This window comes from Acipenser ruthenus, chromosome 6 (assembly GCF_902713425.1).
Source record: "Acipenser ruthenus chromosome 6, fAciRut3.2 maternal haplotype, whole genome shotgun sequence".
NCBI lineage: Eukaryota > Metazoa > Chordata > Actinopteri > Acipenseriformes > Acipenseridae > Acipenser > Acipenser ruthenus.
The window spans coordinates 49544354-49564968 of NC_081194.1; the positions used below are offsets into that span (position 1 = coordinate 49544354).

A 20615-nucleotide genomic window follows, 5' to 3' on the forward strand; every position below is an offset into this window, starting at 1 on the left:
TGCCTTCATTTGTCAGGGAAGCTGGGACCGTTCCAGTTTTAAAGTCAAGACTAAAAACGCACTTTTATAAAAATGGCTTTCTTATCTTAGTGGGTTTTAATGTAACTTTAAAATTGCTGCTTTTGTGTTATTATGTGTATACTGTTATTTAAATGTGTTATTTAAATGGTCTGATTATGGCATTTGTATGTGTGACATGCTATAAAACTGTGGTATTGTGGTTTGTTCTTTTTTTCTCCTATATATTGTACAGTGCTTTGCGATACTTTTGTATAAAAAGCGCTATATAAATGCAATAAATAAATAAGTTGGCACAAAAAACCTGGGTTAAAAATGTAAATATTTTCAATTACAAACTAATACAGAGGTCTGCATACAACACAAAATAAAATAATGCATGTACAGTCGCAGACAAAAGTATTGGCATCCGACAAGCATTTAGTGAACAAGTATTTAGTGAACATTAGCCATGAATTAATATGCTAAAGACCAAAATACACAATTTCTGGTAGTTTAACAAAGAATCTTTATAAAAAAAAAATAAAAAAAAAGCTCTTCAGCAATTTCAAACATTTGTTCATGACAAAAGTATTGGCACCTTTACATTAAAAGTATGTAGAAATGTAATATAACTAATTTAAAAAGATTAATTGATTGAAAACCATTACACAGTAAGCTGCATTATAACGTCAAAAGACTTCCAACATAAATACTAAAATGCTTGAAAGAAATAGTCTCCCAAAGAAACTTACTTAGCAGGTAGGAGAATCATCCGAGCAGCTGAAAAAAAGCCAAGATCAAAAGCCAAAGACTTAAATAAAGATTGAGAAGCATCGGGCATAATAGTGCATGAAAGAATTGTACAAAGGACAGAGAACGCAGAAGAGTTGTATGCACATAGACGTCACTGCAAACCACTTTTAAAGGGGGGGAAAAAACTTTTAAATAAGCAATGCAATATGAGCAGGAATCTGAAGCATTGTTCAACAAAATAATCTAAAATATAACTTTTCCCCCAAAAATGGACCATAGTATGTTTAGAAAAGAAAAAAGGGAAAGCCCTTGGGGGTTTTATAAGTTCAGGGACTGGAGACATTCATGTGATTTGAAGATCGAATGAATGAAGGCACGTATCAAAGTACAATGATACCACCTGCGCATAGGCTGATTGGCAGACAGTTTATCTTCCAACACGACAACGACCCAAAGCATATGGCTGTCAACTGGAGTTCTTGAAGAAAAGGAAGATAAAATCAAGATAAACCCAGCTGTATAAATGGGTAATTGTATGTAAAAATAATGTGATATCTGTATACTGTGTAAATAATGTATAATGTGATATGTTGTAACAATTGTAAGTCGCCCTGGATAAGGGTGTCTGCTAAGAAATAAATAATAATAATAATAATAAAATATTTCAATCCAATAGAAATGCTTTGACTGATCTGAAAAAATCTGTAGCCAAGCATCGTGTATCCAATCCGAGTTGAAGGAAATATGCAAGACGGAATAGGCCCAGATTTCAATGACACGATGTAACACACTGGTTAAGAATGATCATAAACGTAATAAAGACCCTGAGCAAGTCACTGAACCTCCTTGTGCTCCGTCTTTCGTGTGAGACGTAATTGTAAGTGACTTTGCAGCTGATGCATAGTTCGCACACCCTAGTCTCTGTAAGTCACCTTGGATAAAGGCATCTGCTAAATAAACTAATAATAATAATAATAATAATAATAATAATAATAATAAAAGCAAAAGGACACACGAAATACTAAAGCAGGCGTGCCAAGACTTTTGTCATGAACAAATGTTTGAAATTGCTGAATTGCTTTTGTTTTTTTTGTTTTTTTTACATAAAGATTGATTGTTAAACTACCAGACAGTGTGTATTAGTGGCTAATGTTCACTAAATGTTTGTATTTAACATGTTTTCTTGAATTATGTGATATTAAGGGTGCCAATACTTTTGTCTGTGACTGTATTCATATTGTTAAGCTCTTTTTGAAAGTAACAATAAACACAGACTGGGCCAGTCCTTGTTTCTGTTAAAACTATCCATCCTTGTACCATTCATCACTATACATGTTACCCAGGTACAAGTCTATCCAAGATATTTTTCTTTCTTGGGAGAACAAATATAGTTTGATGTGTACATGCCATGTTCCCTAGGTATGAATTGCTTGGGACAATAAATGATAAAATGCAGTTTCACAACAGTGGGATCATCTTGAATAAACCCAAGTGGATACAGTAAATATTTCACTCTATAAAGGATTGTTAGTTAAGGATTAATAAAGTGAGCCATTAATGGCTAGATAACACAATGTTGTGATATAGAAAAAGCAAGAGGAATGAAAGAGTTGTTTTTTCTTTTCGTTTCTGAGATTTTAATGCTGTGTAAATTTGATTGAATCAAATCCTCAAAATGAAATTTCATAGCTTGGTACTTTGATATAGCCTACACTATTTTCCAGTCTTGGCCACTGTTTGAATGGCCTGGATCCACTCTTTCCGCTCAGTAGGCGTAGCTGCTTGTAGAAAGTAGTGAGTTTCATCTGATGTGATGATTTCAAAGAGATTGCCTTCTATGTCGTACTTCTTAGCTAAAAAAGAACAAAAAGTTGTTAATCTTAGATAAACAGATAGACAGGTAGGCAAAGCAGGCCTGGTTTATTGAAATATGGCCCTCTGAGTATACACTTATGACCTTATGCTAGATGAGAGAGATTGTTATGTTTCGGCTGCACTTGCTTTAGTTAAAGCCACAGGCCCTGTGTAAAACCAATACAGTAAACAGGACCCTGGTTGTACATGTTATCCAAAGGATGGTACATTTAATTAAACACAACTCCTATATGACCTATATACTTCTTACACATCTTGCATGCTTACCATCTTGTACGTGTTCTACAGCAGTCACCACAGAGCCACGCAAGTGGATAGCACCAAGAGCATAATCCTCGCCCTGTAGACAAAGCAATATACAGAGAAAAGAATATCTTCAATCTTTTGAAAGATGGTACAGGAAGCATTACCGTGTAATGGTTTACCAATTTAAATAATCAGATCATCTGTCAATTCACATTTTTTCAATGGTGTCAAATGTTATTATACCAGCTTAGTATAATTACATATTAATAAAACCCTGCCTTATCCCAGCAGAGTTTTTTTTATTTTTTTTTTAAATACAATTTTTAATTTTTTTAGGGTGGAACTATTGAAGGGGGCTCAGAAACCCAACCAACAAAAGGCGAAGTCAGCACTATGGGTGTTGTATCGATTTATTTATTTATTTATTTATTTATTTATTTATTTGGCAGGCATTTATTCAAGATGACGTGTTACATGGCAGTACAAGGTTACAATGCAAGCTTAATATTTGAATACAGTGTAGTTTACAGTAAGTGCAACAGTACTACTAAAATACAATATGAAATAGGATAAAACTAGCTACTATTGTAGTGGTATTGTGGAAAAAGGGTTACATTATATTTACAATAACTAGAAAATTGGTCAGTTCACCAGTCCTGAGTTTGTAAATGCATGTACTGCACAGTAGTACTATTTTTTTAGCAGTGCCTTTGTTGTTGTGATGTTTACATTGCTCAAAATGTTTTCTTTGCAGACCAAAATAATGCTAGGCCCACCTCTTAATTTCATTGTTGTTTATTTATTTTAACAGTTTTAGTTAATTTTAGTGTTTCTAAATAGGATGAATACCCTGATTCCATTATTGTCCTGCCCATAAGATAACCATGTGTTACCTTGACAAAAAAAAAAAAACAAGAATGATTGCAAACAACATAGTAAAATATGAACATTGTTTAAACCCATCAAAATATCATATTTAGGATTTTTAGTTATTTTGGTGAAAACAGGACTTATGCTGAAGAAGTTACAGTACTGTTGTTGAAACAAGACTGTAATATGACAGCATCACATTACCTTGGTAGGATCATAGTAATGCATGTAGGCAGGATCATCTCTTAGAATACATTTTCTCACTTTCCAGTTTTTCCTTCGGTGTCCCTATAAGACAAATATTGTATTTATGAGTTGCTTGCAACTTTCTTAAAAATCAAATAGCTTTTACAGACATTACAGTTGGCCAGCAAATATGACACAATGGCAACAGGGTTCTGGACCTTGGCTATATCTGACTTTCTACCATGTTTTGAGATGTTTTGTAAAAATGTACTCAAGTTATCATGGTATCGTTATCTGAGTTAACAGTTTGACCCACTTAATAAATTATGACCTGTGACAGGAATGGCTGAGGGTCTGACGTCACGGCAGAGGAAGGGACCACAACAACAAAAAGGTATTGTGCAGTGGCGCGGGCGCCGTTTTATTTAAAGCAACCAAAAATAAAACAAATATTTAAACAAAAGAACACTTGCTCACAGAGCAAAATAAAAGGGTAAACAAAAACAAATCACGAACACAAAATCCAAAATAAATAAACCATGAACCATACAGGTCAGGCTGGGCAGTCGCTGTCACTGTTCCTGTATGCTATGATTTAGTTTCGTTTTAAGTAACTCCGTCTCCTCTCACACACTCTCTCCTTCTGACACCCACCACGAGTTGGAGATCTGCAGGCTTTTTATAACAGGTGACCATCTCCCGATTAGCAACAAATTAAATCACCTAATTAATTCGGGAGATGGCCACCTTCTGCACGAGTTTTAATTAATTACTCATGGCAGAGGACGAGCACTGATCTCGCCTCTGCCAGGACACGTTTTAAAAATAAACAAAACAATAACATACGGCGCTCGCCGTCATGTATACAATAATACAATAAAAGTAATACAAAATAAACACACTGCACAGGGGCGGAGGGGGAGACCCCGATCTAAAAATAAATAAACAATGTACAGGGCTGCTCGCCCTGTTACAGACCCAACAGGTTTTCAGGAGGGTTTTGGACCGTGCAGGGCTGTTTTTTGTGAAAACGTACTCAAGTTATTGCAGTCGCATTGTCAAGAATAACAAACTGCACAGTGATGACTACTGTTTTTGTCCTAGTAGACAACAGAGTCCCAGTATATCAATGTCCAATGGCTGGAATACTGGGATTGGATATTATCCTGACCACATTCTGCAAACTGCAATACACACATAGCTATGTCGGGTCAATGTTACATTTACCCTTGGATGTAATGCTGTTTTATTTTCCAATTGTTATTTTTGGGTGTCTGCAGTTGCAACTAGTGATGAATGATGTATTTAGAATGTTGATTCACTAAAGGTTTATGAATATGACCCTGTATTTTAAAGAATGTAGTAGTATTCTTGGTGTTTTTCATTGAGTAGTATACAAAAGATGCCCATTGTACAAGAAGCCAGAGTTATACAAAACATGTAACCAAAAGCAGCTCAGTCATGCATGTTATACTCTGCGTTATATTCTAAAAGGAAGATACATACAGGTAGTGGACAAAAAAATGGAAACACCAATGTAAAGTCACTTAATAGGGCGTTGGGCCACTGTGGTATCCAGCTCCGTGGAGTTCTCGGCGGACCGTTTTTGATGAAACTGGCTGCTTGTGCCCCAGGTTGAAATTTGCAGTCAATTGATCTGCAGTTACTCGCCTGTTTTGCCTTGCACTTTGAATTAAGGCACAGATATCATGATCCTGCAGTATGCGCTTCTGCCCACTGTTGCCCTTTGCTGATGATGTCTTTCCCTCGGAGTTCCATGCCGACATCACCTTAGACACCGTTGCTCGTGAAACATCAGCAAGTTGAGCTGTCTTGGTCACTGAAGGTCCTGCCAAACGCACCCCAACAATCACCCCACTTTCAAAGTCACTGAGGTCTCCTCTTGCAGCCATGCTAGCCATAACTATAGGCAACCAGGCCTGGCCAGCATTTTTATACATGACCCTAAGAATGCTGGGATGTTATTTGCTTAATTAACACATGAGCCACACCTGTGTGGAAGACCTTGCTTTCACTATACTTGGTGTCCCTCATTTACCCAAGTGTTTCCATTTTTTTGTCCACTACCTGTATATGCATTGAGGGTTTTCTTTTTTTACTTGCACCCCAGTTTGAAGTCTTAATCTTTTTATGTCCATTCTTCATTTATGGTGAATAAAAAAAAACCAATTATGATTGATAAGCCAGCAGGAAGGTAGTAAGCCACAAGAAGAAATGACTTGATCAACTGATAATAATCAAGGCAAAATGAGTCATATATCATTCTTCCAAGATAACATCTTTGTTTGTCAAGCACTTCCTCAAGATAAAACTGGTTTTACATGTAGCTCTCATTTCGCACGCTTTAAAAAAAAGTATATATTAGAAGGAAGGATTTTGTCCTACTGGTTCAGTATTTGATTTGTAAAATTCACAAAGCCATTTTCTCCATGTCATTAGCACCATTTTGTCTAAAAAGGGAACTGTATAGGGGAAAAAAAGTTACAAACTGGAAATGAACAATTAATTCAAAAGCTAGAATATACAAAAAAAAGTTATCTTACTTGGGAGGTACACAATATTTGTTTTCTTATAAATGCCAATATGAGAAATAAGTTGCCTAGCTCCCAAGTTAATTTACTTGTAAAGTTTTACTTGTAGAATTGTACTTGTAAAATGTACTTGTAAAAATTAACTCGCGTTTTATTCATGGTATTTGGTTTCCAATTGTTATTTTGTTTCCATGTTTAATCACATTTTACATTTATGTTTACAAAGTTTGAGCTCAGCAAGGTTTGAGCTCAGATGTTCTATACTAAAGATCATTACAAGATGTTTCTAGTTAGTCCCCCACAAGGTTTTTTTTACATCATTACTGTAAGACTTAAAGTAAGTGTCACCTCATTACAAAAAGGATATTGCTGCTCTAGAAAGAGTGCAAAGAAGAGAAACCAGAATTATCCCGGGTTTAAAAGGCATGTTGTAGGCAGACAGGCTAAAAGAATTGAATCTATTCAGTCTTGAACAAAGAAGACTACGCGGCGATCTGATTCAAACATTCAAAATCCTAAAAGGTATAGACAATGTCGACCCAGGGGTCTTTTTTAACCTGAAAAAAGAAACAAGGACCAGGGGTCACAAATGGAGATTAGATAAAGGGGCATTCAGAACAGAAAATAGGAGGTACTTTTTTACACAGAGAATTGTGAGGGTCTGGAACCAACTCCCCAGTAATGTTGTTGAAGCTGACACCCTAGGATCCTTCAAGAAGCTGCTTGATGAGATTCTGGGATCAATAAGCTACGAACAACCAAACGAGCAAGATGGGTGAATGGCCTCCTCTTGTTTGTAAACTTTCTTATGTTCTTAATCTTTTAATATTGTACATTTTACGGTACCTTTAACTGGTGTATTTATCGTTAGAAAAAGTGGTGCTAAAGAAACTTTGACTAAAATGCCATTTTGTTTTTGAGTTGGGGAAGAAAATATTTGAATTGAAAAAGAAAAACCAGAGAAATTAAAAAATTGTTTCTAACCTGTTTCAATAGGCACCCTTGTTTCACAACCGTCCCTCTGAACTCTTCTTTCCAAACGACATCTTCATCGCTTGAGTATCCCTCACAGTAAAAGCCACTGTCTGCCTGCAGAAATCAACATGAGCTTTACAAAAGGGAAGGCATTCAAACGTTTATTTGTAATCACAGCTGTAAAAGGCACTCTCTGAAAATCAGCTTTAGTGATGAAATTACACTTTATTAAGTGTATCTCATTTTAAAACTCTCCAGTATGTATTTGTTTGGCTGACAGCATGAGATTTGTGACTGGATGCCAGTGTTTGCTTCCAAAGTGATGGTTAAAGAACAGTAAACCTAGGCACTCTCATTGAGGTGGTGGAAATCATTCCACAATATCAATACTTACAAAGTAATAAAGAGCATCATGTTGATCAAGGAGTGTGACATCTGATACACTTTCCACTGTCTTTTTGGAAATGTCTCCAGCAGGCTGCAGATAACCTTCATTCAGAAGAGCAGTCGCAAGCATGAGACCCTCCTGCCGATTTCTTGTCTTGTTGTTTGCCATCAGCCAGTCAATGACAGTGCTTCCTGATAGCCAGAAAGCAAAGTGAAAATGGGTTACAGGGTTTCAAAGCAACTAATACAAAGAATCAACATGTATTCAAGTACATGTATACAGTTGGGTTTACTGGAGCAATCTGTAGTTATGCTCCAGTAGTTAAACAGATGAGTAGTTATGTCGTTGAACAGATGAGTAGTTTTGTAATTAAACAGATGAGCCACAAGTGTTTCATGCATATTATATGTTAGAGGTCAATAAAATCACTGTTCAAATACAACTCTGGATTGCATTGGGTTTATGTCACACATACATGTCTTACATACATGTCACATGCCTTAGCACATTACTATCCAATAACATACATAATGTGGCTCTGTACTTCTCTCTATCATGTCAGCATTTACTATTACATATATTGTAGTAGGAAATAGGAACATTTTGGGATAGTTAAAGTTGCTGGCCAGTAAAAGTCATTATCATCATGTTTAGTTAGGTTCCAAGCTATTTTCGCCTGTTTTTTTTTTTTTATTTTTTTTTTTACTGTTGTTAGATTTGTACCTATAACTCAAAGGTTATAGGTACATGTCATCCATGAAATGAATGTGCACACACTGGACTTCCATAAAAAAAAGTTAAATAGTCTGTCTGTTTAGTACAGATAACAAAAAACACAGAAAAAGAGAGATGCTTTTTAGAAAAAAACATTATTTATTGTTTATAAAATTTATTTTAGGATGGTCGGCTCAAATCTGACAGTGTACAATGAAACTTCAACATGTAGGGAACATGGAAAAAACTGAACAAATTGCATAATAAAGGAATTATGGCCATATATATAAAAGGGACCAAAAGCAACCAAAAAAAAATGAACAATTGGAAAATGTGCAAAATAAAAAAAAAAAAGATAATACTTGGAGGATGGCTATTTAAATAACCATTAAAAAGACTATATTTAAATAGTTGAATTAGTCTTATCAGTTATTTAACAGTGTGACCTGTTTTTGAGCTTTGAAAATCTGGTTACCCTAATTCATGTGCACTGCAGCCCCATCAGAAGATGTCTGTAATGTCACATGTGTGCAATCAATTGCCCCCAACACTGATGGAAATCCACGTATGTTTTAAAACGCATCTTTCTTTTGACACTGTTGTTGCTTGTCAGTGTGAAAATTGATATATAATTGCCTGCCGTACGAACTAACACATCTGTTACCTGATGCAGGATACACAGGATATGGCTGGATGGGTGACCCCAAATCTGTCTCCTTCAGCTCTTTGAAAATACCCTGTTGCATAAAATCCCAATGCCATTAATATTTTTCATATGCACAGGTAATGCGTGGCTTCTGGCTGTCAGGCTTTCCAAGTCATTCTTTAGTTGCATGATGTCCTCGTCAGGCAGGTTGAATAAATGTATGCGTGGCCTATAAATTCTAGCTCACAAATGTCATCTGACATTTCGTTGTTGTTCACAGTGCAGTGCTGCAGGCTTCTGGTGCACAGGCTGAAGTCGATTCTCCTCATTTATTACAGCAATAGCGGCAATGCCAGCAACAGCGGCAGCATTACCCATACACGCTACAACACCAGCGGACAAATCCATGTTTGCAATGCCAATATGCCAGTTCCTATGGTGAATGCTAGGCTAATATGCCTTTAGGGCAGACCAGACCTGTCGTTAAACTTTGACGGAAAAAGGTTTCCTTAAACATTACTAAACCTTTTGCGTATCACTTCGAACTCCCAAATGAGCAGTTAATGAGGAGATAACAAGCCACACAGTCCAATATATATATATATATATATATATATATATATATATATATATATATATATATAAAGGAAAATTACCAAAATGTCCTTTATATAAGAAAAAGGTAATGTAGGTACACAAAAATGTGAATAATTGATAAAAAAAAAACTATTATATCAGGACGTTTCGGACTACAAGTCCTTCTTCCAGCTGAATTACTCACATTTTTATTTACCTACATTACCTTTTTCTTTTTCATTTTGCAACTTTTGGTACACAGCAGTTTTCCTTTTTCAAATTATATATATGATTCCATAACAGCTGCATGTCACCGATATCACTAATTCTTAATAATATTTTGGAGCTTTAAAAAGTAAAGACCATAATTAATTTGCTTAAATGGTACTTGCATAACTGTATTGTGGTATCACAAGCCTTTTACTAAGATTAGAAAGTTTGGCAAACATATTTCCTGTGTGGGTTCATATGTTTCAGTATGGGAATTTCTTGTATTATGTATATTGTTATTGCTTATTTAATTATCTAATTTCTTATAGTTTGTTCAATGTAAACTGAGACACAGAGGTTTGTAAAACATGTACAGTGTCTACCTGTGAAACAGTAATTGAAGACTCGTTTGTCTTTCTCCAGTTTCAGTTCTTTCACTCCAGATTCTTGGTTCTTCATGGCGATATAAAGAGCACTAAAAGAAAGAGAAATATGCTGACATAAACTTGCTAAATATTACAGTAAAATAATAATCCAAATAACAAAAATAATAATCATAAAATCATGAAAAACACAGTGGCTGTCGTTCATGAAGCTCAGAGATTGTTGTGCATGAAAATTAGAAACCTATTCCAAAAATATTGTCTCATTGATTTTAAGTCTAATGTAATTGAACACATAAAAAGACAAATGCATTGTATTTGTACAGTAAAATAATTTGGGAAAATGTGTTACAGTTAATTCAATGTTCATAGATGGGTAGTAGAAAAGCAGAGCCAAAATTATAACTATTTTATGTTTTTTTGTAATGCAATTCCCTTGGACAAATTAAGAATTACCCTAAATCGACAGTTTCTGACAATCTTATTGATTTCCGAGTTGATTTTCTTGCAAATTTGTGTCCCGCTTCAAGGCATGTGATTGCTCTCTTGATGTCTTTAATCCAGGCATCCCTCTCTTCTAGAAAAGCAGCCTGAAAAAAGTGATCTTGTTTCTTTCCTGTGCTGAGTTTAATAACAAACTGAAAGAAAAAGTACATGTATGCTTAATGTTTATGAATGACAGCATGAAAATGTACATGCAATGGGGGAGACTTTACTGTGTCATAGTACACTACTTTTTTATTCTTATACTTCTCATTTCAAGAGGATTTAGCCTTTGTAAAGAATTGCAAAACATCCTTTTATGTGTACAGAAAACTCACTCCATACAAAGACTACCTCAATGTCTCGATTCCACTGTACAGCGATAAATTAATACATTTCTGTACTGTATGTTTTAATTTTGTAGTTTTTAATAAATCATATGTTGGATTTGTTGGTTGGTGATTTCTTCAATCAAGGTTGCCTTGTAACATGTACTGAATTAGATACAGTTTAGAACACCAGGACAAGCTTCAAAAAGTGGCCTGGTGTATAAACAGAATATGAAAAAGGTTTCAGTGATCGATCACGTTCCCTCACTCATGTGCAAAAGGCCTGGTACATTACTGTACAGTAGTGCAACTTACTAGGGTTTCAAATGCATATGTTTTACGTTGTTTTGGCAGTGTGATCTGATATGATTATGCAAACACAAAGTTCTAAGTGGAAGAAATAGCCTACTGCATGCGATTTCCTGTTCAGTGGAATTGAAACGGTTTCAGAAGTATACTGAGCATCAAAAGAAACGTATCACTTATATTTGAGCATCAAAAGAAACGTATCACTTATATTTGAGCATCAAAAGAAACTTATCACTTATATTTGAGCATCAAAAGAAACGTATCACTTATATTTGGATAAAATTCACTAGATGTGATTTTCTTTATTGCTTTTATTCAAGCTTGCAATTCAACAGCTGAAATCACTCCATATCCAGTGTCTCACTAATTAGGTGATTAAGTGCATATGCTTCAGTCATAGTCACTCAAGCGTGTCATGGTCAAGGATGAATGATCAAGTGATTTAAAAAGAAACCAAAAACATTTTGTCTATGTCCATTATTTATATACCTTATTTTTTACGAAAATAAATGTGTTATAATAGTGATAAGTTTCTTTTGATGCTCGGTATAGATAGCACATTCAAACCACCCTAAGATTCATTGAAATTACTTAATCAAACCACATTTTCAAAACATAACATTCCTTTAAATATAGACCTTTTCCGGTTTTAATCAGCAACGCATATTCCTTTCATGTTTTCAAAACCAATTACTCTTAATAAACAGGAAATTGGCATATTTCCATTGTCCGAGTCATTATTGTTTCATTAGAATAACTGCAATATCTTCAGGTAACTGATATCCTATTGTAAATAACAGATTGACAAGACCATATCAGATTCTATCATGGAGATTAAAACTAAAACAAACAAGAACTACTTTTGATGAGTAATATAATATTAAAAAAAGCTGTGTGTATACTGAAACACTATGTGGCAGAAGCCTTACATTTCCAGTAGGGGGAAGGGATTATCTTTGTCCTGCACCCAGTTCTAATTATGGTAGCTACCTTGATGTTATAATACTACCTTTGAGACCACGTAATTGTCATTCACTTCATTCATAATCATGTTTTCAAAATGAAATGATCCACATTATTTAGGTAGTGTGAATAAGTTATTAGTCTTATCCGAGTGTGATTGATTACTTCATGAATGCAAGAGAAGATTCAGGTCACTATGGATGGGTGGGCCTGATTGCATTAGTAACACACCTTTCAACACATTTCAACAAGGTGTTTTAAAAAAACAACTTGGGTATGGTATACAGTAGAATATCCATGTCTATATTGCTTCCATGACAAGTGCCAGGCAGTGATGAAGTCTAAGGGAGGACCAAAAAGCACTGAAGGAATTAGCAGACGTGTGTTGACTGTCTATTGACTTCCATAAAAAAAAAAACTCCTATAACTTTGTGTTCACACAATCATATCAGATTACACTGTCAAAACAACTGAAAACATAGGCATTTGAAACTCTAATAGTTCAGTCATATTTGTGTGATAAAACACAATAACAATTACAGAGAAATGTAAAACAATATTCATGACCACTACTGTACTGCATGTAATTGAATTCTAGTTTACAATAAACTGTCACTCTGTAACAATTCCATTAGATACACTGTGTGAAAACAGCCCCACAATTTACTTGTTCCCCTGTACTGTAATTGTTAGTGCTCTTGTTTTTGTCTTGTTCTGCCTGAAGTGAATTAATGCCCGGTTGCTTCTTGTTGTTTGATGGTCTAACAATCAGAAGCCAGAATGTATGCATGCTTAGTTCACTGTGATTCAAATTCTGACACCCTCATAAACTTCTGGACATAAAAATAAAAAAATCACGACAGTATATCCCCATCATCTTTGATATGCATCTCCATTGGGGGATAATAAGTAAAGTTATATCACAAGCATTAGTGGCAAACCTTGCTTATTCAGATTTGTGCTGTCACAGTCATCACACTACACAATCTTGATTGTATTATACAAGGTAAGCTTATCATTTCTGATAATGTTGACTCTGAACCATTTTTCTGATAATCAGCATAACCTTTCCCTTTTATCATTATTCTGTGCTTAGCGTATAAGCAACTGAGATCACAGCAATTTGTAGTAATATACAGAAATATAGTCTGTAAAGCAGATCCCCATTAATATATATATCTAGATATTTTGGTAAATTCTGGAACAACTGCCTTTGTAACTGAGTCCTACAGAGATCATATACCATTTTAGTATAATAATAACAACAACAATTCACAATTACCTGTCCAGAACCAAACATCAAAAATAACGTGTCGTCAAAAAAATAGGAAAAGTAAAAAACAGAAAAAGACATAATACACACCATTCTTTTTCCAAAGTCTTGGCATAGACTAGAGATGGACCCCCCTTTCAGCGGGATCATTCCTTTGGGACTGCTGTCTGTTTTCTTCTTGTAGAATTCAATCCCATCATCAAACAGCACAACCCACATTGCCTTCCAGGAGTTAAACACGGTTCCCTAAATCGGAAGAGGAAACAACACATCAAATTGGAAGGACCAAGAGCTTAAAGCAATCACAAACCCATACACTGTTACAGTGGTAAATGTGTATGACATGACTGCAGTCAGTAGTTATGGAGTAAAAATGACAGACAAGCAAACAACAATGCAAGCAATATCTTCATCAGTGATAAACTAGATAAGATAGATAGATGGATACAAAATGGAAAGTCCTTGGCAGTCAATCGTTGCCATTAGCTTGTGTTTGATAAAAGCTGGGGGCCGTCAGCACACTAGGCAGCACCATTAAAAGAAGCACACTATAAAAAAAAGATTGTTGAGCTAATTTTTTTTTTTACCCAATGCAAACCACTTATCGATCAGGAAGCTTTCTCCCCAACCATTTCTTTTCACTTGCCTAGTATTGGAATAATCAATGGCATCATGTAGCATGCAGCTACTGTATCTTTCTATGTGTTGACCAGTGTTGCTTTGTAAGAAACATATTAAAAAAAATACCTATTTAGTTACGCTTATGAGACTTATAACTCAATGTATGTGAAAGAATGCTATGGAGCAGATCTGTGCAATGTTTAAAGCACCTTAGAAAAGTATCACTAATGAAAAAAAAAACCCTCTAATATAAAATGAGGTTAGTTTACTAGTAAAAAAAAAAAGACTATATGTAGTAGATAAGGAATTTATAATACAGGATAAAAACTATTTAATCACAAGACACTTTGTGCTCATTAGACATTACATCAATATTGTTGTATTTTGACCGTACAGTACCTGCTTCTACTAAAAGTGTTGCGCCTGTCGCAATAGTCGCAAACCCAAACAAGTCTGAAGTCTTGGGTGAAATGTACTAAACATGCGCAATGCTGTTAGCAACTTTTTAGAGAATGCTTTGCAGCAGCAGTTTTTCTTTGCGGTTCAAGGTTAGATGAATATGTAATTATGGGCATTCCTGCATAAATGTGTGGTGGACATAGTGCAAATGAGGGTTCTCAAATATTATTGAGGCAATTGCGACACTTATAATTGCATCAGTTTGTCAAGAACTTTTGAAAGCATGTTTAAACAGTCACAACTGTTGCTGACATTTTCCAGTCCTCTTTTTCTCGTGCGTTGCCAGTTGTGTGCAATGCATTTTTGAGGCGAACACCCAAGTAACTGACTTTTACAAAAGTCAGGGTGTACTTACAATCCTTGAAAACAAATTTCTATGTTATTTCTGGTTTCCCCAATAAACAATAAACTGCACTCCATTTAAGAATCAGGATGGGAGGTAACCTTTTAAAAATAACCCTTAAATGCGAAAAAAGACTATCAGCCAAAAATAGTTCCTCTTAATAGTCTTTTTTCGCAATTAGGGGTCATTTTTAAAAGGTTACCTCCCATCCTGATTCTTAAATGGAGTTGTGTAACGGGCAGTGTTGTGTGATGCCCTGTGGTTACAGATTCTGTGCCGTTAGTGAGATGAGATGTGGTTTAAAGCTCTATAACCTCTATCACCTCTATAAAGGTCGCCGGTTCACACCCGGCCTCTGCCCTGTTACATATGCATTTTTATTTTTGAACTGTTGAATGCATACTGAATAATAAATGCATTCTTCCCATTGTCATGTTGCTGAAACATTGGCTCACATTTTGTAAGAGTAGGGTTGAGAAATGGTCTTTCAGCAAGCTTCCTCTTGCACCATACAGAGTAGTTGTTAGAATATAAATACCAGGAAAGGTCTTGGGTGAATAAAATGAAGCAAATATTTGCCCATACGACTTATCATACAATCTATTTCTTATTATTATTATTTGTTTATTTAGCAGATGCCTTTATCCAAGGCGACTTACAGAGACTAGCATGTGTGAACTATGCATCAGCTGCAGAGTCACTTACAATTACGTCTCACCCGAAAGACGTAGCACAATGAGGTTAAGTGACTTGCTCAGGGTCACACAATGAGTCAGTGGCTGAGGGGGGATTTGAACCAGGGACCTCCTGGTTATAAGCCCTTTTCTTTAACCACTGGACCACACAGCCTCCTATATAGTTCTTATATATCAGAACCACAAGGACTGCTTTAGGCAGTTGCTGGTAACGCAAAAAGCTCTAAAGGAACTTTTGGAGGACATTTATATCTGTATGTAACTGAAAAAAGCTTCAGTCTATGCAGGTTCTTTTTCACACAGTGGTTTCTAAAGGTGAAGAACGTTAACAGTGACATGAAAAACTTGCATTGCATATTAAGCAGTTCTTCAAATAAATGGTTTTGTTTTTCTTTTCTGAAATGTAAAACCCGTATTGTGTCCATCTTTGAAAAATGAGAACTATTTTCACTTAAAGAATATTTTGTTTTGAAAATGTTGGGTTTTATTGGTTTACAGAACTGAAGGGTTATCAATGAACAGTGGTTAGGGATCAATTCCCTTTGCCAGCTGAACAGAATTCACCCAACCATACACTGCAGCCATAATAATAATAATAATAATAATAATAATAATAATAATAATAATAATAATAATAATAATAATAATAGATGGCTTTGTAATGAATTGTATACCACAATGGACAAATTTCTTTAAAAAAATTCATTTTGGTTTCTATAAAAACACGTTGCATAATTAAGAATTAATCTGTTTCATAAACATTCCTATTTCCAACGAACTGCTAGGATATGAGACATCGTCTGATTTTGAAACTGCCTGAATTATAACAGTTGATAAACAAAAAATGATTAACATTAGCAACATTTTCAGTAGCAGTATAACACACATAACTCTTCATTAACAATGACTAAAAAGCATAATACTTTGTCTTTACAGTTCTAAAAGTATGACACAATGGGGACCCCTATTACACTGGTTCTCAAACTGGTGTCTGGGTACCCTTTGGGGTCCACATGGGTTGTTTAGGATGTCCCAGGAAATTCTGGAATCTTCTCTTCGCTTGTAAAACAACCTGTGAGACAGGCCTTTTCTCAGAGAATAAGAATAAAAATAAATGGGTTTTAGAGACCTCATAACCACCAGGGCAGAAGCTTGAGTGGTTTATAGTTACTGGTTTCAGAAACTACATGCTTTTAACTGCTGTATCTTTTTTTTTTTTTTTAAAGCCAGTACTTGAGAAAGATTGTCTTGTTCAATATCTGATTTTTTTTTTTAAATTAATGAGAGCTGTGATGCTGCATTTTCAGTCTGATAACATCAATATGTCTATGGTCTCTATGGAGCAGATTGCCTTGAGGTATTTTAGAATAAAACACTCAAGTTAAAATGATATACCAAAGATTCTGCTCACCAGTATAAAATACCCATTACAATTGTTATTTTTAAAGCTTTTAAAGTTACCTTCAACACTATAAAAACTAATTGTCTGCTTACTATATTTATGCTATTGCCTGTATTATGCATTTGCTGTGCATTTGCTGTTTTTTGCAATTTGTTACCATAGCTGTCTGTAATTTACCATGATTTGCTGTGCTTTGCCACAGTAAACTTACACAAGCTTGCCACTGTACTAGCCATGCTCCTGTTCCGACTTATGGCATTAGAAGGTATTGAGATGATGTAATCTACACGCTCTAATGTAGCTCAAGAAGCAAAAAGTAAAGTCAAATAATAACTTTTTTTTTTTCAAAGTGACATTTTTAATACTAGTAATATTATACAGGAAACATGTGTATAACTGATATATTTTATATTGATTTATGACTTAAAATCCTTTTTAAAACTGTACACAACTTTTAAACAGTTAAGAAATGTACTCCACTTATAAGAACATCTTACCTTTTTAACCAAATATCCCTCCCTGATCTTTTTAGGTTCCGTCTCCATGACTGCACACTTCCAGTCTTAGCTGCACTTTGAGTTCTCTAGCCTTTTGTTCTGTAATTCAGTTTTGCCCACACTGTAACTGACTCACTGCTTCCATATAGGTCTGTGGACACCAGTTCCTTATTCTGTCAACCACGTGGGAGTGTCTAATTTCCTCTATTTCTTAGCAGTCAATCACCACTCTTACAACCACACACACATACTTTCCTTTTACTTAGACAAGATTACATTTCTTGTGTTCCATCCTACCTGTCATTCAGGCATCATAAAAAAAAAAAAGTTTAGTCATAAAAATATGCAGCAATACGTATTACACAGTGTTTGTTCTATTTATTATTATTTGTTTATTTAGTAGACGCCTTTATCCAAGGTGACTTACAGAGACTAGGGTGTGTGAACTATGCATCAGCTGCAGAGTCACTTACAATTACGTCTCACCCGAAAGACGGAGCACAAGGAGATTAAGTGACTTGCTCAGGGTCACACAATGAGTCAGTGGCTGAGGTGGGATTTGAACTGGGGACCTCCTGGTTACAAACCCTTTTCTTTAACCACTGGACCACACAGCCTCTTTATTTATAGGCATAATATACTTTAAAAAAGCCGTGGGACACTGTGGCAGTCTGGCTCGCAGTGGTGATGTGGATGACGTCACGGACCAGGAAGTAACTCAAACCAAAACAGTGGATGGGCGGTTGAAGCTGAGTGCTGGTGCACTCAGCGTATTTAATAAACAGAACAAAAACAAAAGATTTAACAAAACACCAAACAAAAGGGCACGAGGGCCGAACGAATAAACAAACAAGTAAGTTTCGTGCTGGATACTCCAGCACGTTTTAGCAATTGTTTTCTTCCTCTCTCTCTCCCGTTCTCCACTCTCGAACACTCCACACCCCGAGTGCAGAGTGCTGCTGGTTTATATACTCTGGCCGAGGGATTTAACTAGTTGGTAATTATCTTATTATCCCCCGGCCAGAGTCTGCACGCGTTTGGTAAGGATGCATGACTGTCAGCTAGTTAAATAATCAGTAGCTGATCAGCCATGCATCCTCACGAGGTTTTTAAATATAACAATAAAAGACGCGGCGCTTTTACCCGCGCTGCAAACAAAAATACAAATAATAATAAATAGGGGCGGGACCCTCCGCCACACATGCCCCCCCTTGTGCGCAGCACACATGGCCTTTTCGGCCACCTCCCCCCTTAGTCCCCAAAGTCCCGGTTAGCAGTCCCGGCGCAGGAACAGGGGCAGCAGCGGACCAAAGGTGGCGGCCACGGTGGGATGTCCTCCTCCCACCCAAACAGCCGTAGCGTTCCAATGGCCCGTGCACCGGCCGGCTCCTCTGGCCAAAAAAATTTTGGGGGTGGTCTCCAGACCTGCCCCCCCTTCTTCATGGCCGGCCACCCTTTCTCCTGCAGCGAAATTGCTGCGGGGGAAGCTGGTCTCCTGACCTCCCCCCTCCTCTTCACGGCCAGCAGTTCCCCTCCGTGGGGCTCTGACCACATGATCTCCGGCCGCGAAAGTGCGGCTGGGGGAGCTGGTCTCCTGACCTTCCCCTTCCTCTTCATGGCCAGCAGTTCCCCTCCGTGGGGCTCTGACCACCCAAACTCCTGCCGCGAAAGTGCGGCTGGGGGAGCTGGTCTCCTGACCTCCCCCCTCCTCTTCACGGCCAGCAGTTCCCCTCCGTGGGGCTCTGACCACAGTGTAGTGACCCCAGGCGAAGCAGGATCCCTGGCGACCCCAGGCGACTGCAGCGGCAGCGGACCCTCGGGAGGTGAACTCGGGAGGGGAGCCCCTGGCCATGGAGGCGGCAGCGGGAGCTCCACTTCTCCCTCGTTCTCTGTAGCTGGTGGCTCTCCAGGTGATGCGGAGCAACAGGCAGCCCCAGGCGATGCGAAGCAGGCATCCCTGGGTGGTGCGAGGCAGGGCAGGAGCAGTCCTTCCCATGACGGTGGATGTGGAACCAGCAGGTATTCACCCTCTGCTGGTGGAGGTGGGAGGGGAAAGCAGTCCTCCCACGGCGGCTGAGGCGGAACCAGCAGGTATTCACCCTCTGCTGGTGGAGGTGGGAGGGGAAAGCAGTCCTCCCACGGCGGCTGAGGCGGAACCAGCAGGTATTCACCCTCTGCTGGTGGAGGTGGGAGGGGCAAGCAGTCCTCCCATGGCGGTTGAGGCAGAACCAGCAGGCATTCACCCTCTGCTGGTGGAGGTGGGAGGGGCAAGCAGTCCTCCCACGACGGTGGAGGCGGAACCAGCAGGCATTCACCCTCTGCTGGTGGAGGTGGGAGGGGCAAGCAGTCCTCCCACGGCGGTTGAGGCAGAACCAGCAGGCATTCACCCTCTGCTGGTGGAGGTGGGAGGGGCAAGCAGTCCTCCCACGACGGTGGAGGCGGAACCAGCAGGCATTCACCCTCTGCTGGTGGAGGTGGCGGAGGCAGAGGCAGCTCTTGCTGCTCTGCTCCTGGTGATGGTGGAGACAGAAGCAGCTCCTGCTGCTCTGCTCCTGGTGGTGGTGGAGACAGAGGCAGCTCCTGCTGCTCTGCTCCTGGTGGTGGTGGAGGCAGAGGCGATGGGGCGGATGCTGGCCACTCAGAGGGAGGCTGTGGCGGTGCTGGCTCCCTCTGCTGTGGCGGCTGGGCTGGTGTGTGCCGTGCTCCCTTCAGCAGCATAAATAGAGGCTGCTGGGGAACACCAGCATCCTGCCCTTCTCCCCCCCAGAAAAATTCAGGGGGTTGAGCCTGTAACTCCTCCCCTTCTGGCTCTTGGGACTGCAGCTTGGGTCCTAGGGCTGTGGAAGCCCCGACTTCCCTCTCTTCGG

General features: G+C 37.9%; 1 protein-coding gene across 1 annotated transcript; it reads right to left on the reverse strand.

Moving 5' to 3' along the window:
- Positions 1 to 322: 322 nt before the first annotated feature.
- Positions 323 to 17902, reverse strand: LOC117410890 (pleckstrin-like). Its single transcript, XM_034017802.3, has 9 exons — positions 17749 to 17902; positions 13822 to 13977; positions 10831 to 11012; positions 10375 to 10466; positions 7852 to 8036; positions 7467 to 7571; positions 3949 to 4032; positions 2896 to 2968; positions 323 to 2606 (listed from the first exon to the last, which is right to left on the reverse strand). Exons 1-9 carry the CDS (start codon positions 17794 to 17796, stop codon positions 2467 to 2469), a joined length of 1065 nt encoding a protein of 354 aa, XP_033873693.3. The 5' UTR covers positions 17797 to 17902; the 3' UTR covers positions 323 to 2466.
- Between the last annotated feature and the right edge of the window lie 2713 nt (positions 17903 to 20615).